The 18286-nt window shown below is 41.5% G+C and overlaps 1 protein-coding gene across 3 annotated transcripts in view; it reads left to right on the plus strand.

The window, feature by feature from the left end:
• The window catches only part of TOLLIP (toll interacting protein), a 45466-nt gene that overhangs the window by 16186 nt on the left and 10994 nt on the right, over positions 1-18286 (plus strand). The window contains exons 2-6 of one of the 3 annotated variants that reach the window (XM_074997837.1): positions 296-445; positions 3376-3558; positions 6457-6609; positions 9780-9870; positions 11732-11806. In XM_074997837.1, the coding sequence (XP_074853938.1) occupies positions 296-445; positions 3376-3558; positions 6457-6609; positions 9780-9870; positions 11732-11806 (652 nt within the window). Of the gene's footprint in view, positions 1-295; positions 446-3375; positions 3559-6456; positions 6610-9779; positions 9871-11731; positions 11807-16518; positions 16540-18286 lie in introns of all 3 variants that reach the window. The other 2 variants (XM_074997838.1, XM_074997839.1) reach the window with 2 other exon arrangements.

Here is an 18286-nt window from a genome sequence, read left to right on the forward strand (position 1 = left end):
TTGTTCTGAGTTTGTGAAGTAGCTAGTATAATGGTGGCCTAGACTAGGCCTTTTAGGGGATACTATTTGTATTACCGTAGCACCTTTCCTTCGGTCTTCATTTAAAAGCAAGCTCTCTTAAAATGTTTCTCCTCAGGATAGCTCATGCAAATTTGTCACTTTGTTCATGACAACAAAATTAAATAAAACCATGACCATTTCTTTAAGTTCTCCTTTCTTTTCTTGTTACAGAACCTTTTACTAGTGGAAATGAGCTATAAATTAGCATCTGATTTCCTCCCCCCACCCCCCACAGGTGTTTATTGGTGAGCTTCCTCAGGATTTCCTTCGTATCACCCCAACACAGCAGCAGCAGCAGATCCAATTGGATGCACAGGCAGCTCAGCAGTTACAGTATGGCGGACCAATGGGTACAGTGGGCAGACTCAGCATCACTGTAGTACAGGTATGATTTTTACCCCTCTAATATATTTGTTGATCTCTTACGTCTTCCACCACTGGCCACGTGAGATCTGGTGCTTAAATTGAAGCTGTTGTTATGCTAATTTGATATGGGCAATGAGAACAATCTTGCAGCTTTATCCATGCTTTCCAGCTAGTGGATCTGCGTATTGGTGTGTCATTATGAAATAGGACCTGCACGCACAGTCCCCACTAGTGTTTACATACTAAATTTCACAATATTAACTGTTATGCATAGTACTACAGTTTTTCTATTTAAAACGTCTCGTATTAGTATTTACTATTTAGACCACCTACAGTGATTGAAAGGACATGCTTTAGTCACTGGGTTACTGAACCGTCAGGAGCAGCAGGCTCCATAATGTCTTTTACCCAAAAGCTTTTTTTCCATACTCTTTTCACTGTAACTGAAGCTTATAATATTGGTCCTACCTTAGTGCTGTTGGGGCTGAACTCTAATATCTCTTGAGATTTTTTTCCAGCCATACAAGTCTGAATCTGTGATATATATTACAATCAGTACAATACCTCTCCCATTGTATTATTTAAAATGTGTTTATATTCAAAGTGGGAAGTTTTTGGTGTTCCAGGGACATTCTGTGGATAATTACTGTATAATCTTCACCTTCTCAACTTTCCTACTAATGGAAACTTCCGTGTTCCCATCATTCAACAGCTATCTTTTTATATAGTATTGGTTAAATAAACTCTCCCCATTTAGGAGTGGGGATATTTTGGAAATATAGCCCCTGATACAAGAGAATATTTTTGCACTTAACACAGAAGGTTAGAGGGAGCAATTAAAGGAATTTCTGAAGGGTCTGTGCATTTTCTAACTCACAAGTAAGGTAAATGGTGTTTGGTACAGCCTTTTGGGCAGACTGAGGTAAGATAGGAAGGGCCTAGGAGCCCAGAGATCAGGAGGTACAATTACCAGACAACACCTTGACATTATTGGAGTCATAAAATATTTTACTGCTTCACAGAAAATAATTTCTGTACATGTTCAGTTTTGGAGTAATGTGGTATTTTTTTGCTGAACAGGTTTTTTAAGCATTTGAAAGGGTCATATTGACAGACAGCGAACAAAAGAGGAAATACTTTGAGACTAGTGCTATTAATCTGTAAGAATACTTATAAGAGCACTTCTACTCAGCCTTCATCCAGACACTAGCCATATTTTTGTGCATGAATTTGTAATATAAAAATTCCAAAAGGAAATGTTTTAACAATAAACTTTCTCATAATCTTTCAGTAACAATGACCAGTGTAAACATTGTGGTTTGGCTTCAAAGCCTGAGTGAGATCCTTTATCAGTATATAAACATTATGCTAGGCAAGTGCTCCTAATGTTTGGAAAAATATACTGGCAAAGCTGTGGTTTGTACCAGTACAGTAAAAATCACTTTCAATCTGGGATTATGCCTCTTCGTGTCCCTGACGTGCATGGGTGTGCAGAAGATGTGTGACATAGATGCAGCTGTACCAAGATGTAGGAGCCTCATATCTGATCAGCTTGTCGTAAAATCCCTTGAGAGTAGATGAGGCTCAGGCATTGCATGAGGTATGTGACAGTTTTATGTGGTGACGGGGAATTCCAGATTACCTTTTAGAGGCCAGAGGAACATAGGCTATAATCAACAGATGAAATCTGGACTCCGCTGCTGGTTTTCTCATTGTCCCTACGTGGGGAATCTATAGCCTAAATAAACACAATGTGATTCTAATACAGTGCAGAGGGTGAATTTTTATTTTTAAGCACTGAATTAATTTACAGCAGATAAAAGTGTAACAACACTTCATATGTCAGCTATTATACAAACTCTGAGATATTACTAAGATGGATTGGTTTAAATCAGTAACCTAGAGACGTTCATTTAACTTTTTTATGCTGGCTACCTTACTAGGGCCTTATAAAATAAAATAAATTCCCCCCTCCCATGCTAGAAAAACTGACCTATCTTCAGCTTCGGAGGTGCTTCCCTCCGTATTCAGAGATGTGTGATTAATATTTTGGGGAGGGGGGAACCCTAACACATTAATTTTGTTTTTGGTTACTTGCAGGTGTTAACTGAAATTGACAGCCCTTAAATAATATGAGCTAGCAACATTTATTTAAGCAGTTGCATAGCTTATTCTAGAATCATAGCCTCAGAGAAATGCAGAGGTGGATAGGACTTTGAGGACAAGTCCAGTCCCTAAATTAAGATAGGACTAAGTAAACATAGACTAGTTTTGATTGGCGTTTGTCCAGTCTGTTACTAAAAATCTCCTAGGCTGTGTCTGCACTTGCATTCCTCTTTCAAAAGAGGCATGCAAATGAGGGAAATTGAAAATGCAAATGAGGTGCAGATTTACATATGACACCTCATCTGCATATTCTTTTGAAAGAAAGGCAGTGTAGACTTGGCTCTTTTGAAAGTAAACCCCATCTTCGAAAGAACCCTTCTTTCCTTTTTCATGGGAAGAAGGGGTCTTTCGAAGATGGGGATTACTTTCAAGAGAGCCAGGTCTGTACGGCTTTTCTTTTGAAAGAATATGCAAATGAGGTGCCAGATATGTAAATCTGCACCTTATTTGCATTTTCAATTTCCCTCATTTGCATTCCTCTTTTGAAAGAAGAATGCAAGAGTAGGTGCAGCTCTAGAATGGTGATTTCACAGCCTCCTTTGGAAGGCTTATTCCAGAACTAGAAATATTTTATTTCCTATGTCTGACCTAAGTCTGCATTGCCCTACCCCTGAGGATTCCTTTTCTCCTTTGAGCCTCTGCTCACATCTTTCTTAGGTGGATCCAGTCAGTATCCTCCTATTATGACAGACATCTTCTCAACTAATACATTGTTTCACTCATGAGAAATAAGAGAAAATGGTAAACTTATTTTTCTTAATCTGCTTTTTGTTTTCTTTCCAGGCAAAACTGGCAAAGAACTACGGTATGACCCGCATGGATCCATACTGTCGGATACGGCTTGGTTATGCTGTGTATGAAACTCCAACAGCGCACAATGGAGCCAAAAACCCACGCTGGAACAAAGTTATTCAGTGTACTGTTCCACCCGGTGTGGACTCCTTCTATCTTGAGATATTTGATGAGGTTAGAACTTTTTTATTTCTAATTGGCTGCACTGAGGTTGGGATGCAATCTTACAAAGCTGGACTGAGGAAACCTAGCCTGGTGACTTATACTTGCACCTGGAGGGCCATAACAGTGTATGGAAGTTGAATAGAGGGCCATGAATGATCATAAAATTGCAGTTGGGGCTGTGGGCTCTGGTGTGGGGCCAGAAATTAGAAGTTTACTGTGGAAGGGGGATCTGAGATGGAGCAGGGAGCTTGGAGTGGAAATGGTGGTGCAGACTCTGGTGTGGAATTACAGATGAGGGGTTTAGGGTGCAGGGTGTGCTCTGGGCTGGGACTGAAGGGTTCACAGGATGGGAGGGGGATCAGAGCTGAGGCTGGGGGTTGTCTCAAAGTACAAACTCCAGGCTGTGTTTGTCTTCTCAAGTAGTTCCTGGAAGCAGCAGCATGTCCCCGCTTCTTGCCAGCTCCTATGTGGAAGCGCCGCCAGGTGGCTCTGTGTGCTTTCCTGTCATCTGCAGGCATTGCCCCTGCAGCTCTTATTGGCTTTGATTCCCAGCCAATTGGTATTGTGGTGGGGCAGCACACGGAGCCCACTAGCTACCCCTACATGTAGGAGCCAACCAGAATGCAGATATATAACTGCTTCTGGAGACTCTGAAGAGCCACAGCCATGCATGGAGCAGGGCAATCCCCAGATCCTGCTTCCCTGTGGGAGTTTGAGGGCTGGACTGAAACAATTTATGGGTGGCTGCATGTTGCCTGCAGGCCATTGCTTGTCCTCCTGTGACTTGGATTTTGTTTCTTTTTGTGTGGGTGGCTCACAGTCTTAGGCTATATCTACACTAGCCCAAAACTTCGAAATGGCCATGCAGTTAGGAATAAGGGGATTTCAAAGTTGCTGAGGTCCTTTCGAAAAGGAGCCCCATCTGGGCGAGCAGCGCGGCTGCGAGCCACATCTATTTCGAAGTGCCACGGCTGCCGGCATTCTGATGAGCCGCTGAATATGTATTTCAGCACTTCAGAGTAAACTTCGAAATGGCCATTTCGAAGTTTTGGGCTCGTGTAGACACAGCCTTACATATTTCTTTCCAACCGTTGGAGGCAGAGAGAGACTGTCTTTTTAAAAAGAGCTGAGATTCCAAAGCAATTGTATGAGTTCTGAAGGGATGACACAGAGGTTGTCAGAAGGTTAAGTTAGCTTTTAAATCTAGTTGTTTCTGAATACTCAGTTCCTCAAGTATTGTACTGTAGTTTAACATTCTTCAGTTCTGCACTTTATTGATAGTAGACATAGGTTGCTTGTTGAGATAATTGGGAGATACTGTTGCAAGACTTTTCAAATCCGATTAAAGCTTTAATCCAAAATGTAAGAATTTTGGTGACAATATATCAGTTAAATGTAGAATAATCTTTGGAGACAAATTTGAATTATTAAGAAATTATTCCATTTAAGGGTTCCTGTTACATCATTGAGCCAGAATCGCAGGTTCACATCAGACAGTCTCTGGAGCAATAGTTTTCTCCTTATTCTTGCATGTTGAATCACTCTTCCTCCCAGCTCTTCCCTTCTGCTTGTACTTATTACCCTTGGTGACTATGACTAAAATGTCCCTCTCTGCACCTGGCACATGTGCCTGTGGTATTAGAAGTCTGTCTATGATTAGAATACCAGTTTTCATTGAATAGATGCCAACATTCTCTTCTTTGAGGGGAATTGCTCACCCCCACCTAAACAATCTGACCAGCAATGAAGAAACCGTCCCCTTTACACAAGAGACCTCATACGCCGTCTTCCCTGTTTTGAACAAAGTATTAAACTAACAGTCTCTAAAACCATTTGTTCTTTGCCCTGGATTTCTCTGTCAGGGTACAAGACTTGACATGGTACTTAAATAACGTGTTGTCTTGTGGGTGATCACCTGCTCACAGATGAGGAGGTAGCTATGCTTATTTTACTGAATCTCTGGTACTAGATACTTCATCTCAAGAAGCTGCAGAGACCAACAGAAATGTGCTGAAATGGCTTAGGTCCTTCCTCCCTGGATTGAAACCAGAGGATCAATGGTGGATATTTGATCATCTCCAGGGCTTTCCATCTGGAGAATTCAGCAAGATTTAATTCTCTTCCCTGACATTTTGACATCTGTATGAAATCATTAAGAAAGCTCTGATTTACTTCAAATTTAAATAAAAAGCAGTCAAGTAGCACTTTAAAGACTAACAAAATAATTTATTAGGTAAGCTTTCATGGGACAGACCCACTTCTTCTGGTATGGCTATGGTCTGAAGAAGTGGGTCTGTCCCACGAAAGCTCACCTAATAATGTTGTTAGTCTTTAAAGTGCTACTTGACTGCTTTTTTGTTTTGATAGTATATAGACTAGCATGGCTCTGGCTCTGTTACAAATTTAACTAGGTCAGTTTCTCAATATACAAATGAAATAGGCTCACTACACAGCATCTCATATCCTCTGCTGCCCCCTTGTGGTCATTAGAGAGAAGAGCATTCCCTTTCTGTTTTATGAGAAACAGCCACATTCTAGGAACATCCCATTTTCCTGGCACATCCAAACCTATACCTTGGTTTATCTTATGATAAGAGGAAGCTGCATGGCAAATTTGGTGTTCCTTGCTCTTACTGTTTAGGAAGGATTCTTGAAACAGACAACACATGGAAGAGCTATAGTTTTTTCAGAAAGGTATTATCCTTGCTGGAATAAAATATTTGCAGGGAGTATTGGCTGAACAGTCCAGTGTCAGCTGCCAAAGTTGTATTGCAAAGGATGGCCTAAAATTGAAATAGGTAAAATGTGAGTTAAATTCAAAGAACATTAACCAGGAATCATGCTATTGAATTTTTTTTTTAAAGGCTGTGAATTTGATCACATTTTTTTTTTTCTAATTCTCTTCAGCGAGCCTTTTCAATGGATGACCGAATTGCCTGGACGCACATTACTATTCCTGAATCTTTGAAACAAGGAAAAGTGGAGGATGAGTGGTATAGCCTGAGTGGAAAGCAGGGTGATGACAAAGAAGGAATGATTAACCTGGTCATGTCCTATGCGGTAAGCCCAGCGGGTTGTTACCCTCAGGCTATGGAGGGTGGCTTTCTTGGGAACAGGAGCAGAGGTGAAATCTGACTTTTTTTTTTTTTTTTTTTTTTAAAGCTGTCCTATTATATTTTGTCATGTGGATTTTATATTGTTTAAGCCTATAGATGTAAGCAAATCTAATATTTTAATAAATGCTGTCAGCAAAACCTCCTTAGTGAGATACAGTAAACTTGCATATCCGGAATTCTATTATTCAGAACTGTCAGATAACCAGCATTTTAACCATGTCAATTTTACTTACGTTTTCCATAAGTACAGTATAGTGAAAGCAAATACAAACACATACAGCAAATACAGTAAAGTTTTTTGTGTTCAATACTACTGTTGTTAGTAAATGAAATACTCTGCGTATGTTTTTGTTCAATATCTAATCTTATTTTTCTTTAGTGTTCTGTATTGCTAGGCATACCTCTCCCTTATCCAGAATATTTGAATATCTGTCAACCTCCCAGTCCCAGGACTGCCAGATATGAAAGTTTACTGTAGCTAGATGTTAATTGCTGCCAAGCATTAATGCTAAAAGGTGGACCCTGTGATCTAAAAGAGAAAAATTGTATCCAGGTTCTTTGTGGTCCTTCATATGTTTTGGTTGCCAAAAAAAGACAAGTCCTCCATGCTGTTCCGTATGAAACTGTTGCTGCTTATTAAACAATCTAAATTTTCACCCCTACAAGCTTTTTAAGTAACTTGAAGAATGTTCCAGATTGTTTAAAGAGCTTTAACTGATCATTCTCTACTTTGATCACTATCCTGCCCTTTAGTCATTTTGTGAGCACTCATTTTCAGACTTCTAGGTTGAAAGCACAGACACCTCAAATTAACAATGAACTTTTACTTTCACGTGGAAGAGCATAGGTTTTACATTACAAGCAAAAAATTGGAAAGATGTTCCAGATTGGAGTAGTGCGCAACTGTAGATAAACGAATTTCATAACATCAAAAGTCAGAAATGGCTAAGAATAGGTTAAAATAACTACTTGTGAGGGGAGGATGCTGGGAAATCTTTGTTGGGAAAAATTAAGTGGTTTTGGCCAAGAGGGTGTTCTTCAGATGTGGGAAGTATGCCACCTGTACTTACAATGAGTGGTGGAAATGCTCTTAAATCCTAATTAGGGACTGAGTGGCAGAACTTTAACTAAGAAGCACTCTGCAAACCCTGGATCAACTTGATCCAGAATTGGACTTGCTCAAAACCTTGGAATTGAAATTACTTTTGTTGAACATGACAAAGATTCCACCGTTTTTTATGAACGATTTGGATCATATAAGGTCCCTGGCTGGTGGGCAAGGAGACCTACAGCTGGAAGCCGGCTGGGCAGCACCCAGCCAGCAGAGCCAGCCATGAGGTCTCCGGCCGGGACAGAGAGACCCCACGGCTGGGGGAGTAGCTGGGCTCTCAGCCCAGCCCCTCAGTGGCAGCCCCAGATAAGGCTGCTGTTTGGTTCCTCTCTCCCCAGACTTGTGGGGAGTGGCAGGGAGCTGGGAACCATGGGTCAGCCTTGTTTCAGTCTCCTGGCCACTTGTGGGACCCAGAAAACTGACCAGCTTATGGCTGATCAGCTTCCTGGTTCCCGCAAGGGGCGGGGAGCTGGGAACCAGGCAGCAGCTGGTCCCCTGAGCTGGTCAGTTTCCTGGATCCCGCAAGCAGCAGGGAGATTGGAACTAGGGGGCAGCCTGTCCTGCCTCTCTGGGAGCCAGGAAACTGACCAGTCCTGTTGGGCTGGTCAGTTTCCTGGGTCCTGCAAGCCCAGGGGAGCTGGCCTGGTTCCCATCTCCTCTTGATTTACATGAAAATTTGAGTTATGTGGGACTTGTAGGAATGCAACCCCTATGTAACTCAAGGGTTGACTGTATTAATGAAAGGTGAAGAGTAGGGATGGAGAACTTTTTTTGGGTCGAGGGCCACTGACCCACAGAAAATCAGTCAGGCACTACACAAAAGTAGGAAGCGCACACAGAAAACCCTCTCAATGATGTTGCCTTCCGCCCCCTCCCCCCCACTGCAGCGTCACAGGCAGGAGGGGTGGAGAAAGGAGGGCTGAGGTTCAGGGGTCTGGGTGGGAGGGAGAGTGGAGGAGAGATCTGGGTGAGAGGGAGGGGTGCATAAGTGGGCTAGAGATAGAGGAGGGGCAGGAACAGGCTGCAGGTGGGGGTCTGGGTAGAAGGGAGGGTGCAGGAGCAGGGTGGTGCCTGTGGGGGGGAGTCTGGGTGAGTGGGAGGGCACAGAAATGGGGTAGGGTTCTGGGCAGGAGCAGGCTGGGGTTGGGGGAGTCTGGGTGGGGGCACTCACTGCTGTATGTCACCTCCTGCTGCCCCCTCCTCCTCCAGCTGTGGAAATGGCGGCAGTGTGAAGAAATGCTCCCTGGAGACACTTTTCTCCCTGCTGTTGTCAGGCACCACCCTCCTGTTCCTCTGAGCTGCTGTTCCTCTCCCCCCTTGTGGGGTGGGGGCGGGTAGGAGTGGCAATGGTGCCACTGCTTTCTGCCCCGCCAGGCAGAGCCTATGAGTTGGATTCAGCTCCTGAGTCTCAGGGCTGCCCACCCACTGTGGATAGATGCTGCGGAGGAGAACCCAAAGCTTCAGGAACTGGATCCAGAGAAGCCATCATCCATCCAGGGGTTCCCCACCCTTGTTGTAGACTGCTTTAAACCAAATACTCGCGTTCTTTGGCTCCTCCTAAATAAATCCAGCTGGGCTCATTTGATTTTTGAGGAATTACATCTCCTTTAAATAGTAATGGTTTAAAATTCTTCATACAGAATTTACTATAATGTAAAAACTTTACATTTTGTGAAATGAGGCAGAGTTGATATGAACTGATATATCATAATTTTGAAAATTCACATTTTCCTCTATTTACTAAAGAACACCTAGGAATTGTTACAAAAAGCTATTTTAACTTGATGTTGCTTCCTGAATTATAGATGCATTACTCCAAATGGCAGTTCATTTTAAGCACTCATAGTTGACTTCCCGAAAAGTGATTTTCATGTTTATTGCCAACAAACTGATTGCTTTACTAATCAGTGTCACGTGACTAACAGGACTTGAAGGTTTTCTTCAAATGCGTTGTCCTTTTAGTTGTTTTGAACTGTCTTTTCTGTCATCCTCTTGGTATCAAGTCCTTACCAGCTGCCATGATGATGCAGCCACAGCCAGTGGTCCTGATGCCCACAGTATACCAGCAAGGAGTTGGATATGTACCTATAGCAGGTATGTTCTCCATACTTCCTAACCAAGTTTTTAAAAAATGTTTTGGATGTCTGAGGGAATAACTACTGAATTTCTCTTGTGATCTGTCCTAGTAGGAGGTTGGCAGTATCTGGCCCTTTTTCAGCTGTGTGATGTTAAGGAGTGGGAGGGAAGGCAAGAGAGCAACCAAGCACAAACAGGGAGTCCCTCAGCTTTTGGTTTACATGATTTATATTGTGTTAACTAAAGATATTCTTTGTAAACTGGGTTAGTTAAACCAGTGGAAAAGGCTCATCTCAGTTTAAACCAAGGGCAATCTATGTATTAATTATTTTGAAATAAGGTAGGATGTGAATTAAAGCAGGATGGCCGTTCAGAATGACTCTGTGCATAGGTAAGTTCTAAATAGATTAGGAATCTGTTTAAACTGAAATACAATTGCCTGGTATTGCATATAAACTAGTTTACTTTGTATAGACGAGGCATTCGGCTGGTGCAGTGCAAGGTCCCATCTGCACATGTCATCCTTTTAAAGCTTTCAAATTGAATTCCTTTGAAATGAATTGGGGCAGTTCACACTTATGTCTGTGCACACTAACTCAGGTAGCCTAAGCTGTAGCAAGTGCTGTGTTTACACTGTCAGAGGTAAAGAGGTGGCAGTTTCAGTGCTGCTCAGAAAGCATTGCAGGGAAATCATTGTTGTATATCCACACTGTGCTTCCTGTGATGGTGTAGCATGTCCACATTAGCAGCTCTTGCAGTGCATTATGGATCTATTGCATGGTGCAGCTGGCTGCAGGGTGCCTGGGGAAGGGTTTGTAATGCCATGTGGGGCAATCAGTGTCGAATGATGCAGGTTTCCCATGGTCATCCTACAAAATTGACTAGTGCTTTGTGGGTGGGCGGGAGGGTGGAGACAGTGTATTTTGGGAGATGTGACCATGCTGTTTTGAAGTTCAGACAGCAGCAGGGAATAGCCCCTACAGGGGCAGGGGGAGGGAAAACCCAGACACCTCAGGAACTAAAATCGGGGAGTGTGGGGTAGGTCCCCCCCCACCAAAGAACATAAGTTTCTTTTCTTTATTTAACAAATGTCTAATTTTTTTCTATTTTTTTTTTTTTTTTTTTTTTTTTTTTTAAAACTTCAGAGGTGACTTGGCATAAAAATATTATCAACAGCACTTTTATTAACTTTGGGGGAGAGGGGGTTGAGTTTCAAATGGACTTGCATTTTCTTTAGCTCATGCTACACTGCGCATTGCAAGATCTGAAGCTCTGACTGTTACTAACTCAAGGTTCTGTACTTACTACTGGCGACCTAAAACAAAAAAAGCTAGATTTATTTTTTCCAAATGATCTGGTTTTAGGATATGTATTATTTCATATATTAAGTGCCTCTTTGTATGACTTGGAGACAAATATTTCTCATTAAGAGTAAGGCAGCTGTTCTGAAGGGTAGAATTTATTGGAAGCTAGTACTTCAAGGTTGTGTTGTCACAGTAGTCTTTCGTATCTTAGGCTAAGGCTCTTGGGTTCCACCAACCAATAGTGCTTTTAGCAGTGCAAGTTATTCCCCCACCCTAGCTTTATCCAATAAAATACATTTTGTTTATCCATGAAAATATATTTGGTGTGAACTTGCCTTCAGTAGTTACACTGGACAGTTCTCAAGTCATGCTATATGTTAGCTGTCGAGAATAATTTGGTCAAATTCCCACTTTCAAGATTTGCATTTAATAATCTTTGTAATCTTGTACAAAATCTGAGTGTCAGAAGAGAAGAAGAGATACTGAATTTAAGGCAAAATTGGTAGTCCACTCGGTCACTTAATTTTTAGAGTTGACAGTAAACAATATAAAGTCTACCCTCTTCATTTTCTTAGTGGAGATAGACACAAACAGAAGAATGATCCAAGAAGGAAAACTTGAAGCACTGCCTGCACTGAATTCTCATTTAGGTGGGTTGTAAGCTTGGTTCTCGAGTATTGGTCATCTGGAGGATCTGTCATCCAGCTGCCAGCTTCTGGAATTTCTTGTGGAATGCCTGCGCACCAGGAGACAGTTCATAGTGCTGACTGTCTAATGCTATCAACTCATTCCTGACAACACACAGAATCAGGGATAAGGGGCTGGTGACAGAGGGAGTTTTTGCCGGCAGAACTGCATGTTTTCTGCTGTGAGTATGCAAATGAGCCACCATTTGCGATGTCATGAACCCTCATTTGCATTATGCTGTTGGCAGCCGCATTGAACCTAGACGCAGCCTAATAATTATAATTGCCTTTGATCAGCTTCTGTGCACTAAATGTTTGTGCTTTAATCTTGTCCTGTTTCAAACAGGATAGCTCAAAGTGAACTCTCCCTGTGGCCACATCATGAAATTATTATTTTCCCTGTTAACCTGTGAATTATGCACAGTTCACATGATCTCTTCCTCTTTACCGCTTATGGTAGAAAGCTATGAATTTTTGGATTGGTTTGTCCATTACAGCATGGCCATAGTTCTTAATTTGCTAGGACAGACAGTATTGTTGTAAAATAACCCATAGTTCCTGTAATGCCACCGTATGTTAGAGAATTACCCATAGAGAGAGACAACCCCATTTTGGGCTCATCAGGTTTTATACTCTGGCCTGCTACAATTTTAATTTTTCTTTCTTCACTCAGTTTCTCACATCTCCTGACCTGCAAGTTTTTACATCTTGATTTGAGCGCTGTTTAGTGGTTTGCTAGTTGAATAGTTTAGACTGAGTTTGAAAAGAGCAGAAAATTCTGCTTGAAAGAGGGGACGATTTCACCCAGAAATCCACATTTTGTGAAATAGATCTGGTTCTCTATCTGGGCAAGATTAAAAGATTTGAACTTTTTATTGTGTTCTTTTATTGTGAACAACTCATTTCATATCAAACAATCTAATATTTTCCCTGAGTTTGAGAGTGCACCTGGCTTACAATTTCATTGATGCAAGATTCCACTATATTCTCTAATCCTACACGATTTTGACATAGTTATGCCTATTGTTCAGGAGTTGCCTCCATCCAGGGGCTTGTGTGGTACATATAATTTGAGCAGCTCTCAGATGTTTCCTGGAACATCTGTCTTTGAAGACTTCATCCCTCGTTATGATTGTGTTGTCTTGTAGAATGAAAGCCTTTATAGTGTTCCAGAATAAGATAAAGGTATAGCTGCATTTCAAATCCTTGTTTAAGGTGGTCTTTACATTTTCTTTTTCCACTTATCAAGGGAGAGTTAGGCCTCACTATTAGGAAGCTTTTAAGTTTTTGCCTGACCAGGGCTATGCTATTTTGTAATACACTTAGATGGCTATTTTTTTATAGTGTTACCTTCATGTGCTAGGAAGCAATGAACAAATTTGCAAGTAGATCAGAATTGCTTCACAGTACATTTCAGTAGGCTTCAAATGCCTATTGAAAAGTCTCCATTGCTAAGAGATGCCAAGACCCTACCCTTAAGAGCTAACCATATGCAGTGTTACTCCAAGCATTTGGCCCATTGATCAGATATGCAACTGCAAACAGCCTTTCAGTTGATAGTTAAATCATTCATCTCTTTTGAGTCGAGGGGATTATTGTCAATTGCCTGTGGCTGGGAAGAGAGGTCTGTGTAGAACCTGTTTTTGAGGCAGGTGTAGTTGCTGCTATTTCACTCCAAGATTGTCAGCATGGATCTTTGCTACTAACCTTCCGTCTTTATTATTTGAGTCTGACAACATATTAGTAGAGTGAAACAAAATCATTTGGGATTGCAGCCTCTGTATGAGTATGATTAGAAGGACATCAGTAGGAATTTCCCACCTTGCACTTGTTTCTAGAAGTTCCTTTGCCTGTGTAGTGAATCCATGCCATCAGTCATCTAAGAGCCATGGTTCTTACGAAAAGTAATTTTTGTTTTAATACACTCTATTCCACATCTGATTAGCCACAGGAATGATAAAGAGAAAAATTTTACAATTCATAAGCCCCACTGCGTGTGACTACGCTGCAGTTAGAAACCTGTGCCTGGCCTGTGCCAGCTGATTTAGGCTAAAGGTGGGGGTTTGAGCTGCAGCCTGAGTTCTGGGACTTCTCCACCTCTCAGGTTTTGAGAGCCTCAGTGCCAGCTTGTGCTTGTGCATCTACATTGCAATTCAGCAGCCCTGCAGCTTGAGCTGGGTGAGCCAGACATAGCCTTAATTTCTCTGAGCTACATCTGCAGTTAAGTAAATAGCCACCAGGTGTCATTCTGTTCCAGCGATGATCTTTCAGATTCTGAAGCGAAAGTTATAATGACGAGGCTTTTTTGTGACCTGAAATGTAGCAATAAACGCTTCCTTATGACTGGGTTGAAATGCCTATTCAGAAAGGTTAAACTGCTATTTAAAAGAGAACCTCTAAAACTGTCTGATTCCATAACTTAATTTCAAGAACTTTTTTTTTTATTTTTAAACTGACTCAGCCTGCTCTCTGACAGTCAAGCTATGATTTGGTTTATTAATCAGCGAAACTGCATTTGGAACTTAAAGCATGCAAGACTGTCAGTCATAATGTGCAAGGCAGGATCCTACTTTTCCTCAGTCTTTGAAGTACCAACTGGAGTAAAAAGTAGGCACAAACTGGTTTGTCACTACAGTAAACAAACGAGACTCAATATTCAGAGCAAAGGGTCATTTTTATATTGTGAATGGGAAATATGCAGTAGAGCTCTACAACAGAAACAATAGAATATTTCTGCATGATATTATACTTCACTTACAAACATTGTTTTTGTTAATAAGAAAAGTATTTTTATGTCATTCAGTGACTAGCATTCTCGTTTTTGCAGACTGGGGCTATGGTAGAGGTCAGACTAATGTTTTGCTCAGACATCTAGCTTCCAAAGTGCCATGATTTAAAAAAAAAAAAAAAAAAAAAAATCCCTCCCGCAGCTCTGTCCTGCACGGTATTTTAGGCCACTGATCAGAGTGCTTATATACCAGGGTCAGCAAGTTTTCCGAGGTGAAATGCCAAATTTGATATTTTTACCGCAATGACTTTGATTTCTGTCTGCCTTATACTAACAGCCATTAAAAAACGGTGAAAGACTAGAAAACCTCGACAAACACCACATAGTTTGCTCTTTCAGCTTTCCCTAGAGCAGGGGTCAGCAACCTTTCCAAGGCAGAGTTCCGAAATCTGACCTTTTGACCTCCCATGGCCAGTCCAGTGCTAGTGATACATCTGAAGTCACTAATAGTTATACTTACAACAGCTTCATTAATAAATAAACGGTGAAGCTCTGCATCTTTAGGTGGTGGTTGGCTGCATTAGCTAGTCTTTTGCTAATCTATGGGCGGCATGGCTTTGAGCAAGCTCACGGCTACATGGGGAAGATGGGGCTGAGCTGAACTCCCACCTTGCATACTGATGCAGATCAGCTTGTGGGGCCGCTCTTGGCATGTTTGCCGGGGGTTTTTGACTCCTGCAGTAGACTAAGCAACAGGAGCTTGCTTCATTGAACATAACCTCTACAGCCAGCTAAGGCATAGTATTAATGGATTCTGAAGGAAGTTCACTTCTGATTAAATCAGAAAAACAAGATATTAAAAGTGGATCGTTAGGGCTCCATCAGGGCATGAAGTTTCTCTTTTCAAGGAGACTAATCTATTCTTACTGTGGTTCATCTTATGTATCTTAACAAGACATAACTTAATTTATGCAGATTCATTCTTCTGAAATTGTAAAGTGATTGCAGTGGCCATTTGAATGGAAAGGTCTGGTATTAAATCGAAGTAGTGTAGTATGAAAGTTGAGGGTTAGTGTAGTTGTGTGTGCATTTTTAAGATCTGCTAATCACCTTGCTTTCTTAACTTAGTCCACATCCTTATTAAATGTATGAATGCAGTGCTTTACAGTGTTCCTGCATCCGTGTGTGAAATAAATTTTATATATGCATTCAAGCATGTGCAGTTATGCTCCACCAGTAGAAATATATGTAGCTGAGGGTGCTCAGCTGATCAGCTGGATGTTTATTTGAATCTCTGCTGAGTGGCCACACAAGCACACGGCTTATAGGGAACACTGGTGCGATAAGAATATTTCTCCTTTCATGGAGAACAGAAACTCAGTGCCACAAGGAAATTGCAGTCTAGGCAGAAAGCCGCCTTTCTGTTCACCACTTCTGCAAACCACCCCAGGACGGGTACTCTTACCCAGGGATAATGTCTGCAGTTATTGATTTCCCCACCCCCCAGGGTCTATTTAACAGGTCTAGTGAAAGCCTGCTAACTCAACTGCTGATTGCTCTCATCTATTCTGCTACTTTTCTGGAATGAGGGGCATAAGGGAAGTCCATTGACTGGCTTCAGTGGAAATTCCCACACAGCTTAAGGTACATTGACTCCGGCTACAGTATTCACTTAGCTTGTGGTGCGTTTATTAGGTTGAAAGTGCCCTATAGCCAAATGCCTGTCCTCGTATCTTCAGGGAATCTCATCTGACTATTGCAATGAGTTACATCTAATTAAAAGATGCTGTGAAATACGAACACTGGTATCCATGATCTAATTGCTTTGTATCTGAAGTTGCCGGACTCTGATCCTTGGAGGGTAAACTATTCATTTCCTGGTTAAAATGTAGATTAATATTTCTTTTTCATTTCTTATTCTTTTTCTCCATTTTCCACCTAACATAAGGGCTCGAATACTTTGCTCTGGGTAAGTCTTCTGAGCTCTTATCTCACCCTACCATATTGGATCAAGAATCTTTGCATGAGCTCATTGATGAAAATGCTTTTTGTTTGTACACAGCATATTGTATGACTGGGCGTTGTACTTGGATGTCACAATACAACAGTTTTAGTACAACTGTTTTTTGAGATATAAAAGCATTTTTGCCCTTTTGCAGGTGCTAATGGTCTTTAGAGACGCTTAATGGTCTTTCCAGACACTTCAGAAATAAACAGGATTAGTTACAGTAATATCTACAAGTGAAAAATTACAATTTTTAGGGATTTTATACTAAGACAGCATGAAAGTAGTAATGTTTTCCTATATGCTCACAGCATCTTTAAAGTCATCAATACATAAAGGGAAGCTGTGCTGGAAAGATATACAGTATACCCCTAAGTCATGCAAGGATTGTGCTCCTGCACACCTTTGCATAGCTCTTTTTTTTTTTTTTTTTTGCACAAGGTTGGGGGGGGGGGGTCGAGTTATGAACCAGGCTTGTGGGAACTGGGGGGAAGCCAGGGAGAATCCACATCTGAGCAGCTGTCTGCTCACCCATCTACCCCAGCTAGGGAAGCTGCAGGCTGGAGTGGGGAGCTGTCCTCCTTTTGATTTGCACTTGACTTGCGTAAACACAGGTTAAGCGCAAATTGATATCATGCTTGTTGGGGTTTATTGTAGAACTAATTTCAACATGAACACCATCTAGTTCAGGTAGCAAGCTTTCAGGTAGCAACCATTCTTAACCTTACTGAGCGCTAACTTTTGAACTTCTAGCTTTTGTAGAGGAAAAGAGAACTAGCCCAACCTCTGACACAATAGGGTTTTCTGTTTTTGTTTGTATTTTTGTTTTTTACTGAGTGGAAGGGACTTAAAAACTTCTTAGGTCACATACCAACCAGTTCTCTAATGATATGTTGACAAAGCTTCCTACCCTTTCTTTGCTTTCCCCACCCCTGTACCTTTGTAGGCTGAAGCCTTACACCTTGCATTTTCATGGGGTAAATTTTTTCACCACCATGTATGTGCCTTTTAGAAGCAATATTAATTTTGATTATTGGTCTCAGCCAGTCTTCTGCCTACTTTTGTTTGAGCATACTCTATGGCAGGTGGGCCTGGATTCATAAACGAATTTCAGCATTGTGATGCTATGTGGTGCAGCAAAAGCCAGGATATGAGGGAGAGAGCTATCCAAAGTAGCTAATGGGAGATGCCAGTAAGAGGGGTATATGCTAAGTCCCTCCCCTCTCATTGAGAGAGAGAGAGGCCTCAGTATAAGTACCTCTTGTGGTCCAGTCTCTAACAGTTTTCGTCTGTGAACCCTCTGAAGTTAGGCACTTGAGGTGTTTTTGGAAGAAGGTAGCCAGTGGAGGAGAACCTCTATCTTGACTTTTAGCTCAGTGGTCAAGATACTCAATATGACAAATCCACATCTGTTGAAAATGGATTGACCAGGTATCTGCCACCTCTCAGATCAGTGCTATAATCCGTTAGCTATGGCATATTGTAATATGAGGCTGCCTCTGTTTCTTCTCTTGAAGCAGTTCTGCTGTAGATGAATAATTAGTTATTACAGCCAAGGGATTGTATGTTGGATCTCCCACATCCTGGGTAATCCCTTAACCACCAAGCTATAGAATCATCTTCATGCATATGCATGTGTATACATTCTCGTGCTCTTTCTTCCCTCTTGCTTTCCTACTCCCAGTGACTAATTTATCCACAGTGGAACCAA

Source organism: Carettochelys insculpta, chromosome 6, assembly GCF_033958435.1.
Source record: "Carettochelys insculpta isolate YL-2023 chromosome 6, ASM3395843v1, whole genome shotgun sequence".
NCBI lineage: Eukaryota > Metazoa > Chordata > Testudines > Carettochelyidae > Carettochelys > Carettochelys insculpta.